We start from the raw sequence: 20,892 nt of genomic DNA, 5'->3' as shown, positions 1-20,892 counted from the left end.
ATCGCCTAATTAGCAAGGCCACGCTTACGCGTGAAACCTTGCTTTAGCGTCAGGATTCCTAACGCCCAGCTTTGCATCTCTAATGAGATGCAAAGGGGGCGTTCCTGACCTAACATGACAGGAAAAATGTCGCTAAGCGACATTTCTCCTATCATCAAGCCCCACGCTATGAAGCATAGCATCAGGAAAGGTAGCGATAACCCCTGTTATCGCTACTTTCCTTACGCCTGCTTCAGGACTGACTTAGCCATGATATCCTATGGAAGGTGGATATCATGGCTAAGTTTGTGAGTCCCTATCATCAAGCTAACGCCACACTGCGTGAAATTATCGCTGGGTTTCCATCGATAATCTCACGTTAGGCAGTTAGCGTGAGGATTTTTATCGCTGAGGAGATAAGCGTTGCTAATAGCACGCTATCTCAGCGATAAAAATCCACATTACCCGGCGTTAATTATCCTCACGCTAAGAGCGCTGAGCGATAATTATCGCCGGGTGTTGCTGACATGCCCCCAAATGCTGCAATATTTGTCCCAGTTACTGACGAATACCAGGTACTGTGGTCAGAGCTGCTAGAAACATGAAAATACAGCACAAATGTGCATTAAACCGATAAACTGCAGTGTAATGACAGTAAGAGTTTACAATGTAGCTTGCATGTCTGGCCAAATGCCAAAAAGCTTTCGAATTTGAGAGGTCTGAGTCAATTCAGCTCTAATAATTAGGTTTCAACCGTTCAATGGACAGTTAAGGAAGTGAGTAGCTAGAAATAGCATTTTATATTCTTTGAGTGAGCCTCTCGTTATTTAAAGCGGCACTCATTTCACTATGGCAACGTAGGCACACCCACAAAGCATAATTGCGCTCTGTTAAAAACACAACAGAGCGTAGGCAACAGCCAAAGCATAAATGGGCGGCAACGCTTTCTGGTTAGGTTTGGGTGCGACCAAAACACACCACGCACGTTCAAACGTAACCGTTTGCTTAGCCATTCAAAGAAGGAATCCTCTTTATAGTTCTGGTGAATTTAACAAGTAGCTACTATTTTATGGAAAGAAGGAGAATTATTTTAAGAATTTCAGAAGTTAAACTTACCCTATGTTCATCTTTTTCTCAGTAGCATAACATAGCAATCCTCCTTTCCAGTTTGTTACTCAGACTAAACAGAGAAATCAGAAAGCAACTGTTTCCTACCTCTAATTTGCATATGCAATAGATTTCTACACTCTACGAATCAGCGTACATGTTTTAAAGTGAAGAAAACAAGTGCAGAAATGCCTCAAGTGCATCCTCTTTTTCACACCTCTTTCAGCTTTAAAATCCGATCAACACAGTGGCGTAACGAAACTAGAGGGGGCCCCCCCGGCAAGGTATGTGGAGGGGCCCCCTCGGGGCTCAATCAGAAGCTCCCGGGCCGGAGCATTGTTCTGAGGGGGCCCCCTGGAGCTTGGGGGCTCCCCCGCACCACGGGGGATGCGGAGGGCCTGTGTTACGCCCCAGGATAAACATTTTAGAATGTCTAAAAAATAGCAAAGTAAAACATCATAATTTGTTTTACTCCGGGAAAGCTGAAAACATACCTTTTTTGGAGTAAGTATTGGCCTATAGCTACGGGCTTTTAATGCAAGGTTAATATGTGCAACATATAATAGGCATTTTTTTCAATTGAGTGTTAAAAATACTGTTGTAATTTGTTTGTGCATATGGAATCATTATTACTCAGGGCATGCATCTTTTTTTTGCTCAGGACGTCCAATGGTTATTTCCAGTGGCATGCAGTCGATGGACACCATGCGTCGAGTTTACCAGATTGTGAAACCGATCAATCCAAACTTTTGCATCCTTCAGTGCACCAGCGCATACCCATTAGATCCCGCGCATGTCAACCTCCGAGTGATAAAGGTCAGTGCACTGACGATGCTGCATAATAAAGCAATAATAGATGCATATGCAGAGGTACTATAGGTATGAATGGTTTTAGCCAATATTCTTCATCTCAGTCTAAGCAATAGGGGTACGTCAAATATTTTGAACTTTTGTTTCATTATTGTAAAAATTGTGAATATATGACGTTACCAAGGCAGTCAAAAAACTAACTGTTGAATGTAAGAAAGTAATTGTGTGTGAAAAAGGCGGTAAAATATCATTTTGTTGAGAGTATTTTTGATGGAACCCCACTCTGCCCCAACCCCCCCCCCCAAAAAAATGCTTTTGCCCCAAAAAATTGTGTTCGAATTTTTTTTATTGTTAAAATGTTGTCTCCAGCAAATGTGGGAAGTATACACAAACTTTGCAACTTGGACAAATGCAAATGTTATGTACTTTGCCCATCTTGTCTTTCAGAATTACATATTTGCATGCCCCTTGCTGATATCATGAACATTTTGTGCAGTGGATAGGGGCACTGGTTGAATCAACTTAGAAATCCACCATTTCTGAGTATGTGCCCTTCCTTATGGTAAAGCAAATGGCACACATATTACAACAAGAATGGTAATGTTCAAATGTTCACTCATTTCCAGATATTTATTTACTTATATATTTGCAATTTTATATAGCATGAACTAGACAATCACAGCGTCAAAACTGTTTACACAGGACTAAGAGGGACAATCTAATCACAGTATAGCGGCAACACAAAAATATATAAGGTGAACTAAAGTGAAATATCTATGACTTCAACAGTATTAGTCCTAGTTTAAAAGTCTCTTCCTGTTTTACTGGATCAAGAGAAATTTTAAGGAGGGGTAATCCCAATCACAGTGGGAGAATTTGCTGAAAAAGTAGGGCTTTAAGTTCTCGCTTGAAGGTCTTATATGGGATATTCATCCAAATGACAAGAGGGATGGTGTTCCAGATTCTGGGAGCATTACCGTAGAAGGCTTGCTTCAGCGTTTTTGCTTTTTCGATTGAGGGGATTTCATGTCATACACAGTCTGCCCTTCACTGGAACTGAATGACTAGTTTGTGTGTCACATAGTTAGCAGGACTAACAAGGATTGCCTTGTGAATGGGCAGGCAAACTTAATGACAATGCTTGCCTTAATAGATAGCCATTGTACTGAAATCAGGATTGAGGTGCTATGCTCTGATCTTCTGGATCTGGAGACGAGTCAGGCTGTAGAGTGTAGGGTGGCATTCAATGGAGTCAGGTCATCACTGGAAATTCCAATCAATATGTAGTTGGCATTATCAAATATTGAGAGAACTAGTGATTCAAGCATTGTTTTGAAGTTATCTGCTGGGGTAAGAGACTTTAGCCCTCTGAGGAGTCTGATTTGGTATTGAACAACCTTGTTCTTCTGCATTAATGCAGGCATTACACTTGTCTTTTATCAAGAGTATATCCTAACGATTTAGCAAATTCAGTAATGTACGGTTCCACTCATGCAAGATATACATATGCAGCCAGGCTTGTTCTTTGATGGGGCAGTGCAGTGAAGAGAACGGAAGAAATTCCATTTTTTTCGGGGAGTTCAATTTGAGTTCATTTGTTGCTGAGACTTTGGGGTATAATTGTATCTCGTCTGTATGAAGATAAAAAGAGATGTTTGAGTTTCTCATGAGAGAGCTGAGAGGTTCCATGTACAGATTTAAAACTGTTGGAGAGAAAATGGAAACTTGGGGTACTCTATGGTGAAGAGGGAAAGCAAAGGAGAGAGAGTCTGGAATTTTTACTTGCTGTGAGTGATTTATGAGATAGGACTCAAACCAATCTATTGAAGCCCATCTGTTCTTCAAGCATTTTTGAAAGGGAGAGTGATTGACTATGTTTCAAATGTAGAGGATAAGTCAAGAAGAATGACAAAGAAGGATTTGTCATTGTCCAGGATATGGATTGTATCATCCACTACAGGTGACCATTTTTTTTTGTACTGCAGTCGGCCCTAAAGCCTGACTGGTGGTCATCGGAAAGGTTATTTTTTATTCATGTGTTTTTTTTAGTTGTTAGCGTCACAGTTTTCAAGAACTTTAGCTAGGCAAAGAAGGCTGTGTAATCATTTATATTTCCTATTCGAAAAATGTGGGACAATTTCCAGTGTTCTCCTGTGTTTAGGATATCCAGAGATCTTGCAGGGTTGGAGGATTTCCTGATGTGGTTAAAAGCTTTCTGGGTTGATTTGTAGCCCTTTAATTCTTTATGGAAAAAATTGCTTTGGCCATGTAGCTGTGTTGTACTCTCTGGATTTGGTTTGTAACTTTTAAAACTCTGCTTTGATGGGTTTTGGCACTATGTGCATTCTTTCGTTCTGAGAGTTTTTCATTGTGTGGACTAATTGGTATTGTGCGTTTTTAGTTTTAATGGGGCAAGGTAATTTGTCACCTCTGTCAGAGAGTAAGTTGTATTTTTCTGCTAAGAAGTTTAGATTAGAATCTGCCAAACAAAGTGTTAGTTTTGTATTGATTTTAGCTTTTATTAGCAAATGATCAATGTCTCTGTAGTCCATTTCCCAAAACTTGTCTTTTTTATTAGTCTCCAAGTGTAAGTTTCAGTGAGAATAGAGAAAAAGGTATGAGGATATGGGCAGACCAATTCAAAGGTATGGGGGACTGGTTCGCTAAAAGGCAATTTTGTGGGACTAGAGAGCCAAGGATATAGCCCTTCTTGTGTGTGGGTGAAGAATAGAATGCCTTACAATATTAATGATCAGAAAAAACATCTGTGATGCAACTGTGTTGCTCATGTCTCTTCAGTGACTATTGAAGATTCCCAGGAAGATGTTATTAGAGTTAGATCCTCCTGATATTAGTTCCATGAGCTCTTCAACAAAGATAAAATTACCTCCAGTCATGCAGTAAATGATGTGAACATTGGTGGTCTTCAAATCTAATGTGTTAATTTAAACTGAAAGAAATTCAAAGGAGGAAGGTTGAGCTATACTTATGATTTTAGAAGATAATGAAGAATTGTGGATAAAAGCAACTCCACCACCTGGTTTCCCCTCACAGTTGTGGCAAATGATTGTGTATCCTGGAGGAATCATTTCAAATCACTGTTTGCCTGTTGATCTACAGTAATGTGGCAAGCAATTAAGATATGAGTTATCCATTCTTGAGATGGTAGAAAAGGTAATCAGAACCTGTATGAGATCAAAGGTGTCTGTGTAGTTTGTGAAGGGTCGTGCCAAATGATGTCAGTGTCTAGAGGAATACAGATGCAAATCCACAGCAAATCCCACCGAAAATGTAAACAAAAATGCTTTTTTCGGGCCTGGGCCTAGGGTGTCAGGATGTTTCTACCATGACCCCTTTTCTTATTTTTTCATGATTTGTTTTGTGACTCGATTCAACCGAGTCACAAGATGGCTGCCAACACTTCCTGGTTTAAAGTCTTGGCAGCCTATCCGATCTCAGGCATGAGATCGGGAGGGTTCGTGGATCCACAGCAGCCACAGTTGTATATCTGAGAAATCTTTCAATTTCTCAAAAACTACTGAATGGAATTACATCATTTAACAAAAAGAGTGTTCTCTAGGCCAAGAGCTACCTTTCTGCCAAATTTGGTGTATATTCGTTCAGCAGTTTGGGCTGTAGCTGCGTCATCAGATTCCAAAAGAAATTAACGTGGAGAAAAGGCGTTTTGCGACCCCACTTCTTCTCAGCCCCACTTGACAGATCACTCTGAAAGTTTCAAGAAAGCAGCTCGTGGAACCGCCTCTTCAGTTTTGAAAATTTTGCAAAGATTCTTCAAACGGCGCCAAAGTTAAAGGCAAATCAAAAAATGCTTTTCCTACAGAAACTAGGTCTTAGCTATAACTACCTACTGGTGAACGCCCAGGGCAGGCTTTAGAGCTGGTGGCGCCCAATACGACAATGTTTGTTGGTGCCCCCCAATGACCACCTCCACCACTGATTCCCTCAGCACCACCCTTTAACAGTGCTAAAGTCTCTAAAACCACTCTCTCTCAGATGTGTATATAGCACACTCACTCAGATACATATATAGCGCCACTCATACCAGTATAGGGTGTCAAAGCACTTTGCATCACACACACATTACACAAAGACAATCAATCATACATGTGTAACCCAGCAAATAGGAAATGTTACATAAGACAGAGTACTACAAGGTGTAGGAACCACATGTCATCCATACTGGTAGGCAGAATAGTTTAATAGCACTTGGTCTGGAGAAGCACAAACTCAGAATTTAAAAAGGAACACCATAGTTGGGGGTTCTCTTTAATAAGGAGAATAGATTTCTGCCTAAATGAATCCTTTTTGCAACACTAATCGTTGCTCAAATCTATACTTTGCAGGATGCATGCAGTTCTTTGATAAAAGTTAATAGTTCAGTACAATTAAAAAGTGCATAGAATGTAAATAGGTCAATGGGTTACTGATTTTAAAAGAGACATCATTTTGTTTCTTGCAATTTATAAATTCATTTCCTATATTAGGTTTTTAACCTATAAATTGGAAGTAACAAAATGATGTCTCTTTTAAAACGAGTAACCCACTGCCCTATTTACATTCTATGCACTTTTGTAATCTGCTCGGTGCTTGTTTTCTGCAACAGGCATATTAACCCTCTGCACTACTTTATAGTGGGTTAAAACCCCAATTAAACAAAACTCGGATCTCTCTTCAGGAAGAACATTAATCACAGGATTTATCCTGACATAGTTTTGTTGCCCGGAAATTGCTGGAGGAAACAAGCGCGGCAGCAGCAGGGGCTTTAAAATAACAATAAACTTGAAAATACGGCGCCTCCTGGAAGCCAGCACCCGGTGCGGTGGCACCAGTCGCACCACCCAAGAGCCGGCCCTGTGACCGCCAGTAGGTTATATATATAGATAGATCAATCAATCTATAGATAGATAGATGGATGGATAGATAGAGAGATAGATAGATAGATAGATAGATAGATAGATAGATAGATAGATAGATAGATAGATAGATAGATAGATAGATAGATAGATAGATAGATAGATAGATAGATAGATAGATAGATAGATAGATAGATAGATAGATAGATAGATAGATAGATAGATAGATATTAACAGTTACAGGGACGTTATAGTTAGGTTCACATTTCACACACACAAAGCCATAGAAATTCAGCAGTTGTACTTATCTGAGCACCTATAGGTATACTTATTTGAAAAAAATATAACTCGTGTCACAAAGTAATGTTAGGGCACAAGTCTCTGAAAGGGTCTGTGAGTTAATGCATGAGTGTCTGAGTGGGTCTGTGAGAGTGTGGGTGAGTCTGTGAGTGGGTCTGTGAGTGGGTACGTGAGTCTCTGAGTGGGTCTTTGAGAGGGTGTGTGAGTCTCTGAGTGGTTCTGTGAGTGGGTGCATGAGCATCTGAATGGATGTGTGAGTGGGTGCATGAGTGTCTGAGTAGGTCTGTCAGTGGGTGCAAGAGTCTCTGAGTGGGATCTGTCAGTGGGTACATGAGTGGGTCTAGGAGTGGATGCATGAGTGTATGAGAGGTTGCATGCTAAAGGAGGGTGCACAGGAAGCCTGCCTCCTAGAGCTCCTCAATTTTTTTTTTTTAAAACCCATAAAAGGGCAGGGTAGGAATACCCTACCCCCATAGGTCTGGTGGTAGGGTCCCACAGGAAAAAAAACATTATTTCACTGTTGCCCAAAAATCGTAGGCGGATCTGCAAATTCACAGCAAAATTGGAAAAATAAAACCAACCGCAGTCTCCCGTGCTTTTTTATGCTACAGCCACTGGGTGGGCCAGGTCCTGGGGGCATGTGGGCATAAAAAAAAAGATTAATAGGGGGCAAAGGTGCCCCCTTCCTTGGGTATTTTAGCCCCAGGAACCACCACCTCCCAGGGCCGTTTTATGAGATATTGCTGGGGCGGCCTGACCCCCTCCATTGGCTTATTGAGCTTGTGGGGCCACCACCTCCATGGGGCTTTATTTTATCAATGGAGGGGGGCTTTCCCAGGCCCTGGGGACCACCTCCTCCCTGGGCCTAAATTGTATAACTAGCAGGTGGCCCGTGTACCACCACCTCCTTAGACCTTAGGTGGTGTTCCCTGGGGCAGTATATGGCCCAGGAGGAGGGTCGCAAGGCCAAATTTGGTGTAATTCCATACAGCAGTTCGGACTGTAGGCATGTCTAAAATCTCTATGGGTATTAACATGGGAAATGCACTTTATTTGACCCCCTTTTTCTCGGCCTCCTCTTGGCAGATCACCCCGAAACGTTAAATGCACAACTAGAATAACCGGCACACTTTTTTGTTGTCAAATGGCGCCACAGATATGGGTAAGGCAAAAAATGCATTTCCTATGGAAACTACATCCTAACCATAACTACTTACTGGTGAACGATAGTAAGTAAGATATAATATATATATATTTATATATATATATATATATATATATATATATATATATATATATATATATATATCAGGGCAAAAAATTGCTTTTTAATTAGGAACGTACATTAGACTTACCAAAGTGAACAGCAAGCTCACATTATGGACTTTATGTCCCATCATGCACCAAATAAGATCGTACTGAACGACACGCCCACTTGGGGCCAGATAGGAAATGAGCAATGCCGGCAATTGTATAAAGTGAGCCGCTATTAGTATGGTCCAGTAGCCCAAGAAGAAGAGGCTTGGAGCCTTGAAACGCATTGGCACAAATAATTCAAGTTGGAACAGGAAGACAAGCTGCACCTCACGGAACACTGTCGAGTGCTTTCTTAAGCTTCAGGGCACATGGTTTAAAAAAAAAAAGAATATATATATATCGACTGAAAAAACCATAGGTTTCAGGGGCGTTATAGTTAGCTGGACTTTTCACTCGTACAAAACCATTGAAATTCCCCCGTTATAGTTAGTTCAGCTAACTATAACTCGCGTGCCCGCAATGACATGGTCAGTGACATCACTCATGACATCACCGATGACATCTCAAATGACATCACTGATGACATCACTGATGACATCATCCAGTGAATGTGTGTTTTTCTGAAAATTACATATGTTTTATATATGTATATCTCAAGGTCGATGGAAGAATAAATGGGTATATAAGTGTCTAAATGGATGATTTGTTTTTGAAAAATTGATTGTATAACTGACTGATTAAGTGTATCTTAGTGAATACATGGCTTAGTGAGTAATGTTTAAATATGAAAATATCTGTATCAGGCTCTCACTTTGTGTATAAGTGGCTGCATGGGTTGGTGAGTAGCTACATGAGTGTCTATATAGGTTATTAGTTGGTTTTTGAGTATCAGTATGAGTGTCTGAGTGTCTGTATGGTTCGGTGGGGGGTATTACGTAGTGCATAGGTGCATGAATGAGTGACTCACTGTTTGTATGTGTTGAAGACAGCATGTGTGCAGGACTGTATGGGTGGATGAGTGTGTTCATGGGTGTGTTAGTGAGTGAATGACTGTCTCAATAGTATCTTTATGAGTAACTACATATGTTTTAAACTAGTATATGTGACTATTGGTGTAGATAAGTGAGTATATGTGAGAGTGAGAGATTGAAAGAGTTCCTGTATGAATAAGTATGTGTTTCTATAAGTGATTGTTTAAAAGACTAAGTATGTGTAAGTTTCTGTAGAAGTAAGTCTGGTGGTGTGTGTATAACTGTATATGCAAGTAAATGGATGTTTGATTCTTTATTAGCATGAGTGACTATGTGTGTGAGTAACTCTATGGATGAGTGGTGTTGTGTAACAGGATGTATAGGTGTCTGAGTACATATGATGAGTGAGTACATGTATGAGTGACTGTATAGGACTGTTAGTGAATGAGTGGATGTGTATGTGGATCTTTGAATTACTGAATAGGTTGTTGTAACTGATATTGGTATGTCCATTGTTTTGAAAATTTTAGTTTCTATTTTTGAATGTGTGTATCAAAGGTTATATTAGGGGGAGAGGAGGTCTGCCACTCTATCATAAGGATGATGTCATGAGTGATGTCATTTGAGATGTCATGAGTGATGTCATGAGTGATGTCACTGACCATGTCATGAGTGATGTAATATGTGACGTCATCAGCAGTGCATTGCGGGCGCGCAAGTTATAGTTAGCTGAACTGACTATAACAGGGGAATTTCAATGGTTTTGTACGAGTGAAAAGTCCAGCTAACTATAACGCCCCTAAAACCTATGTTTTTTTCAGTGAATTTCTAAGGTTTTTTAAATGCTAATTCCTAACTATAACGTGCCTGAAATCTATGGTTTTTTCAGTGAATTTCAAAGGTTTTTTAAATGCTAATTTCTAACTATGCCTACAGAGATAGGACATGTGAAGAAAGAAGAAAAAACGCACAGAAAGAAAAAAAAGAAATGCAGAAAGAAGCAACAGAAGTCCTCAAAGACGAAGAAAAGTGCAGGAAGAAGGATAACGTGCAGAAAGAACAAACAGAAGAGCAGAAAGAAGCCTTGTTGCAAAATCATCCTGTACCCTCAACTTTTTCAGACGGATACTGGTGGTAACTGAGTCTGACTAACCAGTCCTAGAGCCAGTGCTATGTTAAAAGACACTCAAAATACAGTGAAAACACCTACATACACTAGGAAACAACAATGCGTTGGGGTCCCCCTGTGATCAGCATGACTTCCTCTGTAAGCCCCTAGTATATAATAGGGCAGGGGATTAAAACTACCTCTTAAAACGCACCACAGGGCGTGTTTGCACACGTCAACTCAGGCCCCGTCCCCTCACTTCCCCACTGTGTAAACATGCCCTGTGGCCGTTTTAAGTTGGGAGATTAAGTCCCCTTGAATCCTGAGGGTCCCTAGGGTCCAACTAGACCACTAGGTACCTCCAGTAAGCGCCACAGAGCTGCGTTGCAGAGAGATGTAAAAAGGGGCACGGCCTACACCATCTCTCTGCAACGCAGCGCAGTGGCGCTTACTGGAAGCACCTGGTGGGCTAGTTGGCCCCCAGGGTCCCTCAGGATTGAAGGGGAATTATTTCCCCAACTTAAAATGCGCCACAGGGCTTGTTTGCACACGTTAACTCAGGCCCCGTCCCCTCCCTTCACCACTGTGTAAACACGCCCTGTGGCCGTTTTTAGTTGGGAGATTAAGTTCATTTGAATCCTGAGGGTCCCTAGGGTCCAACTAGCCCACTAGGTACCTCCAGTAAGTGCCACAGAGCTGCGTTGCAGAGAGGTGTAAAAAGTGGGACGGCCTGGACCACCTCTCTGCAACGCAGCTCAGTGGCGCTTACTGGAAGCACCTGGTGGGCTAGTTAGCCCCCAGGGGCCCTCAGGATTGTAGGGGAATTATTTCCCCAACTTAAAACGCACCATAGGGCATGTTTGCACACGTCACCTCAGTCCCCGTCCCCTCCCTTCCCCACTGTGTAAACACGCCCTGTGGCCGTTTTTTAAGTTGGGAGATTAAGTCCCCTTGAATCCTGAGGATCCCTAGGGGCAAAATAGCCCACTAGGTACGTCCAGTAAGCGCCATTGCAGAGAGGTGTAAAAAGGGGCACGGCCTGCACCACCTCTCTGCAAAGCAGAGCAGTGGCGTTTACTGGAATCACCTGGTGGGCTAGTTGGCCCCCACGGTCCCTCAGGATTGAAAGGAAATTATTTCCCCAGCTTAAAACGCGCCACAGGGCGTGTTTGCACACGTCACCTCAGGCCCCGTTCCCTCCCTTCACCACTGTGTACACGCACCCTGTGGCCGTTCTAAGTTGGGAGATTAAGTCCCCTTGAATCCTAAGGATCCCCAGGGTCAAACTAGCCCACTAGGTACCTCCAGTAAGCGCCACAGAGCTGCGTTGCATAAAGGTGTAAAAAGGGTCGTGGCCTCAGAACACCTGTCTGCAACGCATCTCCCTGGCGCATACTGGAAATACCTGTTGGGCTAGTTGGCCCTCAGGGACCCTCAGTATTGAAGGGGAATTAATTCCCCAACTTACAACTGGCCAGGGGGCGCGTTTGCAGAGTGCTGCAAGGAGGGTGCATGACCTCCGGCACGATGCCGGTCTTTTATTTATTTTATTTTTTTAAGAAGGAGAGCTGTGTGGCCACCCTTCTTTTTCTAATTTACTGGCCCTGGAGACCCCATCCTCCAGGGCCTGCACCCTAATTTGTTTTGTTGAAAAAAATTAATTTGGCCCTCCCAAGGCCTTAATCGGCCCCGGGGACCCCAGCCCCCGGGTCATGGCCTTTTTTTTTTTTTATTCTGTAGGAGGGGGCTGCGTTGTCCGCCACCTCAGGTCACTTATGGCCCCGGGGACCCCATCCCCCGGGGCCGGCCTTTGTTTTTTAGTATTTAAAAAAAATATATTGATAGAAAAACCTAGGACATGCTGCACAAACCGTATGTACCTATCACCATGACAATTTGCGTGCTATTCATTAAAAGGCGACTTTGCATAGAATGAATCCACATGAAATGTATTTACACCGCTAGTGAAGCTCTGACATGACTGACGCCCTTCCGTGCCTAATCCCGGCACCCCCGCCGGTAGGTACTCTCCAAGTAGACACCCTTGTCGTTTATTTATACAAACATGGGTAGCTATTGATGGGCACATTTAATATGCACGCACAGCAAGCCATTCAAAGGGGATTCAACAAAAATTCGACCAAACTATGCAAGAAACCCCCCTCACGGTTAATAAAACACACATCCACTGCCGGATGTCTAACACTTTTTATTTTACTCTCTGGAAAGGAGACGAACCTCACTTAAGAGTCACAGCGTGCTCCTGGCTGAGCCCAATGCTGTGTTACACCCACCAGTGCCCGCCGAGTGCCTCACATCTCTGTGTTGTATTCCACCAGCTAGTGCGTATGCTATGACACTCTCTAGCCCATGTGCACTGTAACACCACCCCGTGAATATGTCATGCCACATTTGCCTTCGCACGAGCTATATTGCCCCATCTAACGTGCCTTCCTCGATGCCTATGTTATAACGCACAGCACTATGCCATACATATTACAATCTGGGATCCATATCTTTGTCACAGTGCATATGCAACGTTTCACTCCCAGCACATATTTTATATTACAACTTTAGAGACTAGTTAGGTTACACAACACTGCCCTGTGCACATTACACTGCAAGGCGCATATCGTATAGTACGCGCTAGTGCCTGTGCTGTCTCACGCTCTCCAATGAATCTGTCTTTGCGCACAATGTATTGCATATTATATTTCACGCCACGGTTCATCTTATATCACACTTTTTGGTGCATAGTTTATACCATATACTATATCTAGTTTTCATTTTAAATCGTGCTCTCAGGACTATGTTCTATATAACACTGTGTCCACCTATCCTTTTCACGGGCATTACATTTTGCGATGGGGGTGGAGGGTCAGGGGGTGTTTCTGCCAAGTGAGCCCGGAGTCACAGTCACAAACGTTCTCTTCTTCCTGAATAAAAGTGAGATTATGCTGCTTACTTGTTCATATTTTAAGTAGTTCGCACAGACACACATTTTAAAAACAATAAAGTTCCTAATACCCACCTTCTCTGAACAGTTAGCTTGCTGCCCCATGCACCTCCTCCCTATCCTCTGTTGTCTGAATCCAAGGACTAGCCACCTCCCTCCTGCCATGCATGGTCTGATGTGCTGCCACTGCCCTCCATTTAGCATGATGTACCAGTCCACTCCTCCTGCCCTCCATTGACCAATTGTATGGCCCATCATTGACCTCCTGCTTAGCCTCTGTGCTTAGCTTGCTGCCCCTATTCTCCTTCCCCCTGCCCTCCGATGTCTTTGTGCATGCCCCTGCTCCATCCTTTTTGCCCACCATGTTCCATGGACCTGCCACTCCTATCTACTCTGAGTGTTCTGTTGAGCTGCCACTCCCCTCCCACCTGCATAGCATTGTCAGATGACTGTAACCTGTCCCTGCCACATCCACCCTGCCTGTCCACCTGCCATGCCCCTATCCCCTTCCTCCTGTCCTCCATGGTCAATTTTACTGCCACACCCTTCTGCCCTCCCTGGTCTGTTGTGCTACAACTGCTCCTCCTGCCTGCCCCGCGCGGTCTGTTGTGAGGCCCCTTCCCCTGAACTCTCTTATCTGTGCCCAGGTCCTGACCCTCCCCTCTATCCTCCATGGTCCTTTGTGCATGCCCCTGCACCCTCCTTCTTGCCCATCATAACCATTGTGCTGCCACTAACCCTCCCTCTTTCCATGCATGGTCTTCTGTGCTGCCATGGCCCCTCCCACCTTCCTTGTGTGGTCAGCTAGCTGCCCCTGACCCCCTCCCACCTGCCCTCCATGGTCTGTGTGTATGCCATCACAGTCTCACTGTTGCTCTTCATGGTGTGTCTTGCTTCTAGTGCCCATCCTGCCTGACCTCTATGGCTATCTTGCTGCTCCTGCCCTGCCCCCTTGCCCCCAGCCCTCTGTTTACATGTGCAGACCCCTACTCCCTCCCTCCTGGCTTGTCTGTTCCATTGTAATGCCCCTGATCCGCCCCTCGTGCCCTTTATGGTCTGTTATGCTGCAGCTTTCTCTCCTGTCTGTCCATTGTGGTCAGATAGCTACCGTTGCCTCTTTCCCCTCTGTTCTCTGTTGTCCATGTGCATAGCCCTGTCCCCTCCCTATTGCTTTCTATGGATTGTTGTGCTGCACTCCCGTCCCGCATGTGCTGTGTAGTGTATTGTGCTGCTGCAATCCCTGATGCCTGCCCTGTAGGGTCAGTTTGCTGCACCTCTCCATGTCCCTCCTGTCTTCTGTTATCCGAGTCCATGTTCCTACCCCAATTCCTCCTGCCTACCATGATCCAATATACCATACTTGCGAACATTTTGAACTTGGTAAGAGGGATATTTTGAAAAAAAACTGGGGTATTGATTTTCCCCTTTGAGTTACATTGATAAAGAGGAGATTGTAGATGGGAGACAGATCAAATAAAGCCCATTTGAGCTTAAAAACATTGGACGTTTCCTGGCTGAAACAGGCCTGTTGGCATGTATGGTTGTACTACCACTGCCTCTTCCTTCTGCCCACAATGGTCTATTATATTGCCACAGCCTCTCTTGCCAGTCCTGTATTGTTGGTTTGTTGCCCCTGCCCCCCTTTCCACTGCCCTCCATAGTCTGTTGTGCTGCCACTGCCCTTCCTGCCTGCCCAGTGTGGTCAAATTGTTGCATCTGCACTCTCCTACCTGCCTTCAATTTTCAGAGTCCGTGCCCCTGGCCTCTGCCTCTCAACAGTATCCCAATGAACAACTAGATTGCTAACATCCTATATTTATTGCAAAAGTGTGGAACGCCTAACGTCATCTTGATGTAATCAAAACTGTAATTCCTAGAGTATTTTCTTTAGAAATTACATATATGAGAGGGTCTTATTTGCATCAAAATTATGGTTAGTGCTCTAAAAAACTAAAATGAGGACATATTTTCTGAGTTTTCAAACAGTGACAAAGAACTTATAAATTATTCGTAATCTTTATGTTTTTTTATCCAGTTGACCACTTGATTAAATGTTGCACCTAGGGGAGAGGATGTGGTGTTACTTCCAGAGCTGCAGACTTTGCAACTGGGGAACCAGGTTGGAGTTTCTGCTTCAGCTCAACATTCTGTGATTCTGGTCAAATCACTTAATCTCCCCATGTCTACAACCAAAATGAATTTGATCTTGTGTGATGTAACCAATGCTCATGTAAAGCACTCCAATACCTGACAAGTCTGCACTATATAAAACTGCAAATTCACAAAACATAAGTGTTTTGCACACTTCTGTCATTGGGCTACATCTGGGTGATATTTGTGCTGCATTTGGGCTCTTTTGTCTCTGGTGGCCATCTTGGGAGATTTATTTGTTATGAAGTTTCCTAATTTCCTCATTTACTGCAGTCTCCTCAGTATGAAATGCTTTCAGTTTTTTACTTTGATTCCATCAAGAAGGCATTCAGATATGTCACACATTTGCCATAAATTCTGAATGTTAGCACTCTAGTTGCTCATTAGATCACTGTAGTAAAGCTACTGCTCACCACGGAAGTCTGCTGCTGGTATTAAAAGTGCATGTTTCAGTCTGCATATCAGAATTGTTTAATGAAATAAAAGAGGATTTGAGAAGTCACTCAAAATGTGCCCTAATTTTTCTTTCTTCAGCACTAATCATAATTTCTAGGGCAAAATGAACCCCCTCATTGTGTTCCTTTTTAAATTAAATGTTTTAAGTGTTACCAGTTTATTCCAATCAAGATGGCTTCAGGTGTGCCATACTTTTGTCATAAGTAAGACAGTAAGCGCTCTAGTTGTTCTTAAGAACACTCTGGGACATTCTGTCATTGGGCTATATTTGGGCTACATCTGGTGATATTTGGGCTACATTTGGGCTCTTTTGTCTCTGGTGGCCATCTTGGGCGATTTATTTGTTATGAAGTTTCCTAATTTCCTCATTTACTGCAGTCTCCTCAGTGGGAATACTTTCAGTTTTTTATTTTGGTTCCATCAAGAAGGCATTCAGATGTGTCACACATTTGCCATAAATTCTGAATGTTAGCACTCTAGTTGCTCATTAGATCACTCTAGTAAAGCTACTGCTCACCAGGAAAGTCTGCTGCTGGTATTCAAAGTGCATGTTTCAGTCTGCATGTCAGAATTTTTTTATGAAATAGAAGAGGATTTGAGAAGTCAAAATGTGCCCTAATTTTTCATTCTGCAGAACTAATCATAATTTCTATGGCAAAATGAAACCCCTAATTTCGTTCCTTCATAAATTAAATGTTTTAAGTGTTACCACTTTATTCCAATCAAGATGGCTTCAGGTGTGCCATACTTTTGTCATAAGTAAGACTGTTAGCGCTCTAGTTGTTCGTTAGAACACTCTGGGACATTCTGTCATTGGGCTATACTTGGGCTACATCTGGGTGATATTTGGGTTACATTTGGGCTCTTTTGTCTCTGGTGGCCATTGTGGGAGACTTATTTGTTATGATGTTTCCTAATATCCTCATTTACTACAGTCTCCTCAGTAGAGAATACTTTCAGTTTTTTACTTTGATTCCATCAAGAAGGCATTCAGATGTGTCACACTTTTGCCATAAATTCAGAATGTTAGCACTCTAGTTGCTTATTAGATCACTGTAGTAAAGCTACTGCTCACCAGGGAAGTCTGCTGCTGGTATTGAAAGTGCATGTTTCAGTCTGCATGTCAGATTTTTTTAATTAAATAGAAGAGAATTTGAGAAGTCACTCAAAATGTGCCCTACTTTTTCTTTCTGCAGCACTAACCATGCTTTCCATGGCAAAATGAACCCCCTCATCTTGTTCCTTTTTAAATTAAATGTTTTAAGAGATACCACTTTATTCCAACCAAGATGGCTTCAGGTGTGCCATACGTTTGTCATAAGTAGGACTGTTAGCGCTCTAGTTGTTCTTTAGAACACTCTGGGAAGCTGCAGTAGAACACAAAGGAATCAACTGACAGTCTCTGCCCTTGTTGGATGTACATGTTTTACTGAGAATGTCAGACTTCATTCTCACATGACTGAGAAAGATAATGTGAATTTACAGAAAATATGCTCTCAGTATAGCTTATAGATCACCTTCCAAACCTCTGTGGGAAAAGCATGAGAAAATAGTTTTCTCTCAAACATGATTCATGATATCACAGCAGAAGGCTTTTTCACATGGTAAAATCACCTTAGAACACATCACAATTCCTAAAATGAGTATGGTACCATCAACAAATGATTTATAATGTAACTAAAGTCTTAAAACCTTCTATTAACTGCAATGCTTTTTAATAAGGTGCTATCATGTATATTGGTCCCAAGATGGCTGCCAACACTTCTTGGATGAAGTGCTGACAGACAATCAGATCTCACGATGAGATGTGTGGTTAGGCTCCGCCCAGATATATATGTGATTTTACTTTTGATTTTCTCAGGAACTACTGAACGGATTTACACCATTTAAGCAAAAGGCACGAGTCTGAACTGAGGACTACCTCTTTGCCAAATTTGGTGTAATTCCGTTCAGCACTTCGGGCTGTAGCTGCGTCAACAGGTCCTATGGGAAAATGCATGGGGAAAACGTATTTTGGGACCCCCTTTTTTCTCGGCCCCCGCTTGACGAATCACCGTGAAATTTTTAGGATAGGAGCGGACCGGAGCTGGCCAAAAGTTTGGAAAATTTAGCGAAGATTCATCAATCGACGCCAACGTTATTCCAAATAGAATGTTGCGGATTTCCTTTGGAAAATAGGTCCTAACTATAACTACCTACTGGCAACTGCCACAGGGTGTGTTTGCAGAATGTGCTTGTGAGGGGGCGGTGCCTTGGGACGGTCGCGTCTTTTTTATTTTTTTTATTTTTTTAAAGGGGTGCTGTGTGGTCCCCCTTCCTTTTACGTTTTTTTGTGGCCCTGGGGACCCCATCCCCCAGGGCCTCACCCTCAAATTTAAATAAATAAAAAATAATTACGGGAAGGGGGCCGCGTGGCACCCTTACCATGGCCAATTCCGGCCCTGGGGACCACATCCCCCGGGGCATGGCCAACTTTTAAAATCATTTTATGGAGGGGGGTTGCGTAGCCCCCCCTCCTCTGGCCACTTAAGACCCCGGGGACCCCATCCCCCAGGGCCTGGCTCTCGCTGGGGACCGTGGGGGGTCCCCAATCCCCCCAAGGACCCAGCCGGCTCCTCGCCTCCTGTGGAAGCCGGCATTGCTTTTCCACATGTGGAGCAGCTAACATGCTGCTCCCCATATGGAAAAGCAATCTGCTTTGCTTCATTGAAGCGAGAGCAGGTTTCACTGCTCTCGCTTCAATGAAGCAAAGCAGTTTGCAATTGCAGGGTGGGAGCCGCGAGGCTCCCGCCCTGTCATTGCAAACTACAGTGTCCCAGGGGTGGGCACCCCGGGACACTGCAGGAGCCGGCCCTGGGGGGTGGTGGTCCCCAGGGCCTAGACAAGGCTACTGGAGGGGGGCAACGCGGCCCACGTCCCACATTTTGAAGAAGCCCCGGCGGGTGGCGGTCCCCGGGCTGGGGGGGCCTGAGAGCCCCCCACCCAATTTTAATAAGCCCCGGGGGTGGCGGTCCCCGGGGCTGGGAGGGCCTAAGAGCCCCTCACCCAATAATAATAAGCCCCAGGGGGGGCGGTCCCCGGGGCTGGGGGGCCTTGAGAGCCCACCCACCCAATAATAATAAGCCCCGGGGGTGGTGGTCCCTAGGGCAGTGTGGGGGGATTGGGACCCCCACACTATTTTTTTAAAATGCCGCCGAAATTTGGCCCCCCCGGGGGCCAATTACAAAAGATGCGTGGAAGCCTGCGCTTCATTTTGTTTTAATTTTCGCCCGAAATTTGCGCTGGGTGTGCGAATCTTGCCGATTTGTTTTTTTTTTAAATGCTTTGTTTGGCCCTGGAGATCCTGAGGTCAGGGTCTTTCTACCCTGCCCCATTTTCGCGTTTTGCGCATTTGTTTCTTAGGTTTCTTGTGCCTCGGTTGAGTGTTGACAGCCAATTAGAATACAGCTCATGCACGGCAGGGTGCGCGTTGGGTGCGCATAGGGTGCGCGGATCTTCCGAGGCCATAGATATATATGTACTTTTAAATGTCATTTTCTCAGGAACTACTGAACAGATTTACACCATTTAAGCAAAAGGCATGAGTCTGAACTAAGGACTGAGTCTGAACTAAGGACTAAGGGATGGGGTCCCCGGGGTCTTAAGTGGCCAGAGGAGGGGGGCTACGCAACCCCCCCTCCATAAAATGATTTTAAAAGTTGGCCATGGCCCGGGGGATGTGGTCCCCGGGCCCGGAATTGGCCATGGGAGGGGTGCCACGCGGCCCCCTTCCCGTAATTTTTTTTTTAAATTTAAATTTGGGGGTGAGGCCCTGGGGGATGGGGTCCCCAGGGCCACAAAAAAGTAAAAGGAAGGGGGACCACACAGCACACCTTTCAAAAAATAAAAAAAATAAAAAAGACGCGATCGTCCCAAAGCACCGCCCCCTCACAAGCACATTCTGCAAACACGCCCTGTGGCGCGTTTTAAGTTGGGGAATTAATTCCTCTTCAATCCTGAGGTCCCCTGGGGGCCAACTAGCTCACCAGGTACCTCCAGTAAATGCCACAGAGCTGCGTTGCAGAGTGTTGTAAAAAGGGGCGTGGCCTCTGAACACCTCTCTGCAATGCAGCTCCCTGGCGCATACTGGAGGTACCTGGTGGACTAGTTGGCCCCCAGGGGACCTCAGGATTGAAGAGGAATTAATTCCCCAACTTAAAACGTGCCACAGGGCGTGTTTGCACACATGTCACCTCAGGACCCGCCCCCTTCCTTCACCATTGTGCAAATATTCCTCTAAAATCAGCAGAACTACAAATTCCAATTTACTCACCTGTTATCAGGAGAGAACCCAGTGCTGCATCTTTCAGCTCAGCACTGACCCTGAAAAGTAATTCTAAGCGTACTTACCAGTAACTTGTATTTCCTTCCATAGGAATCCATTGTGTGGTTTTCACCAGAAAAGTTTCTAAGTGTCCATTTTTGAAACGTACAAATATTCCTGTAAAATCAGCCGAACTACGAATTCCGATTTACTCACCTGTTATCTGGAGAGAACCCAGTGCTGCATCTTTTAGCCCAGCACTGACCCTGAAAGTGATTCTAAGCGTACTTACCAGTAACTTGTATTTCCTTCCATAGGAATCCATTGTGTGGTTTTCAGCAGAAAAGTTTCTAAGTGTCAATTTTTGAAACGTACAAATATTCCCCTAAAATCAGCCGAACTACGAATTCCGATTTACTCATTTATTATCAGGAGAGAACCCAGTGCTGCATCTTTCAGCCCAGCACTGACCCTGAAAAGTAATTCTAAGCGTACTTACCAGTAACTTGTATTTCCTTCCATAGGAATCCATTGTGTGATTTTCAGCAGAAAAGTTTCTGTCTAGTTTCACAAACTAAAAATATTCCAAAAAAATTGTCTGTATGACTTAAACACATTCT

The 20,892-nt window shown here is 43.8% G+C and overlaps 1 protein-coding gene across 1 annotated transcript in view; it reads left to right on the top strand.

Annotated features, from left to right (window-relative positions):
- LOC146861954 (N-acetylneuraminate-9-phosphate synthase-like) overlaps positions 1–20,892 on the top strand; it is a 296,132-nt gene that overhangs the window by 217,439 nt on the left and 57,801 nt on the right. The window contains exon 4 of the mRNA XM_085641117.1: positions 1,748–1,902. Coding sequence (XP_085497243.1) covers positions 1,748–1,902 — 155 coding nt within the window. The remainder of the gene's footprint in view (positions 1–1,747; positions 1,903–20,892) is intronic.

Source organism: Triturus cristatus, chromosome 2_2 (assembly GCF_964204655.1).
Source record: "Triturus cristatus chromosome 2_2, aTriCri1.1, whole genome shotgun sequence".
Classification (NCBI taxonomy): Eukaryota; Metazoa; Chordata; class Amphibia; order Caudata; family Salamandridae; genus Triturus; species Triturus cristatus.
This window is presented reverse-complemented; position numbering and strand designations above follow the sequence as displayed.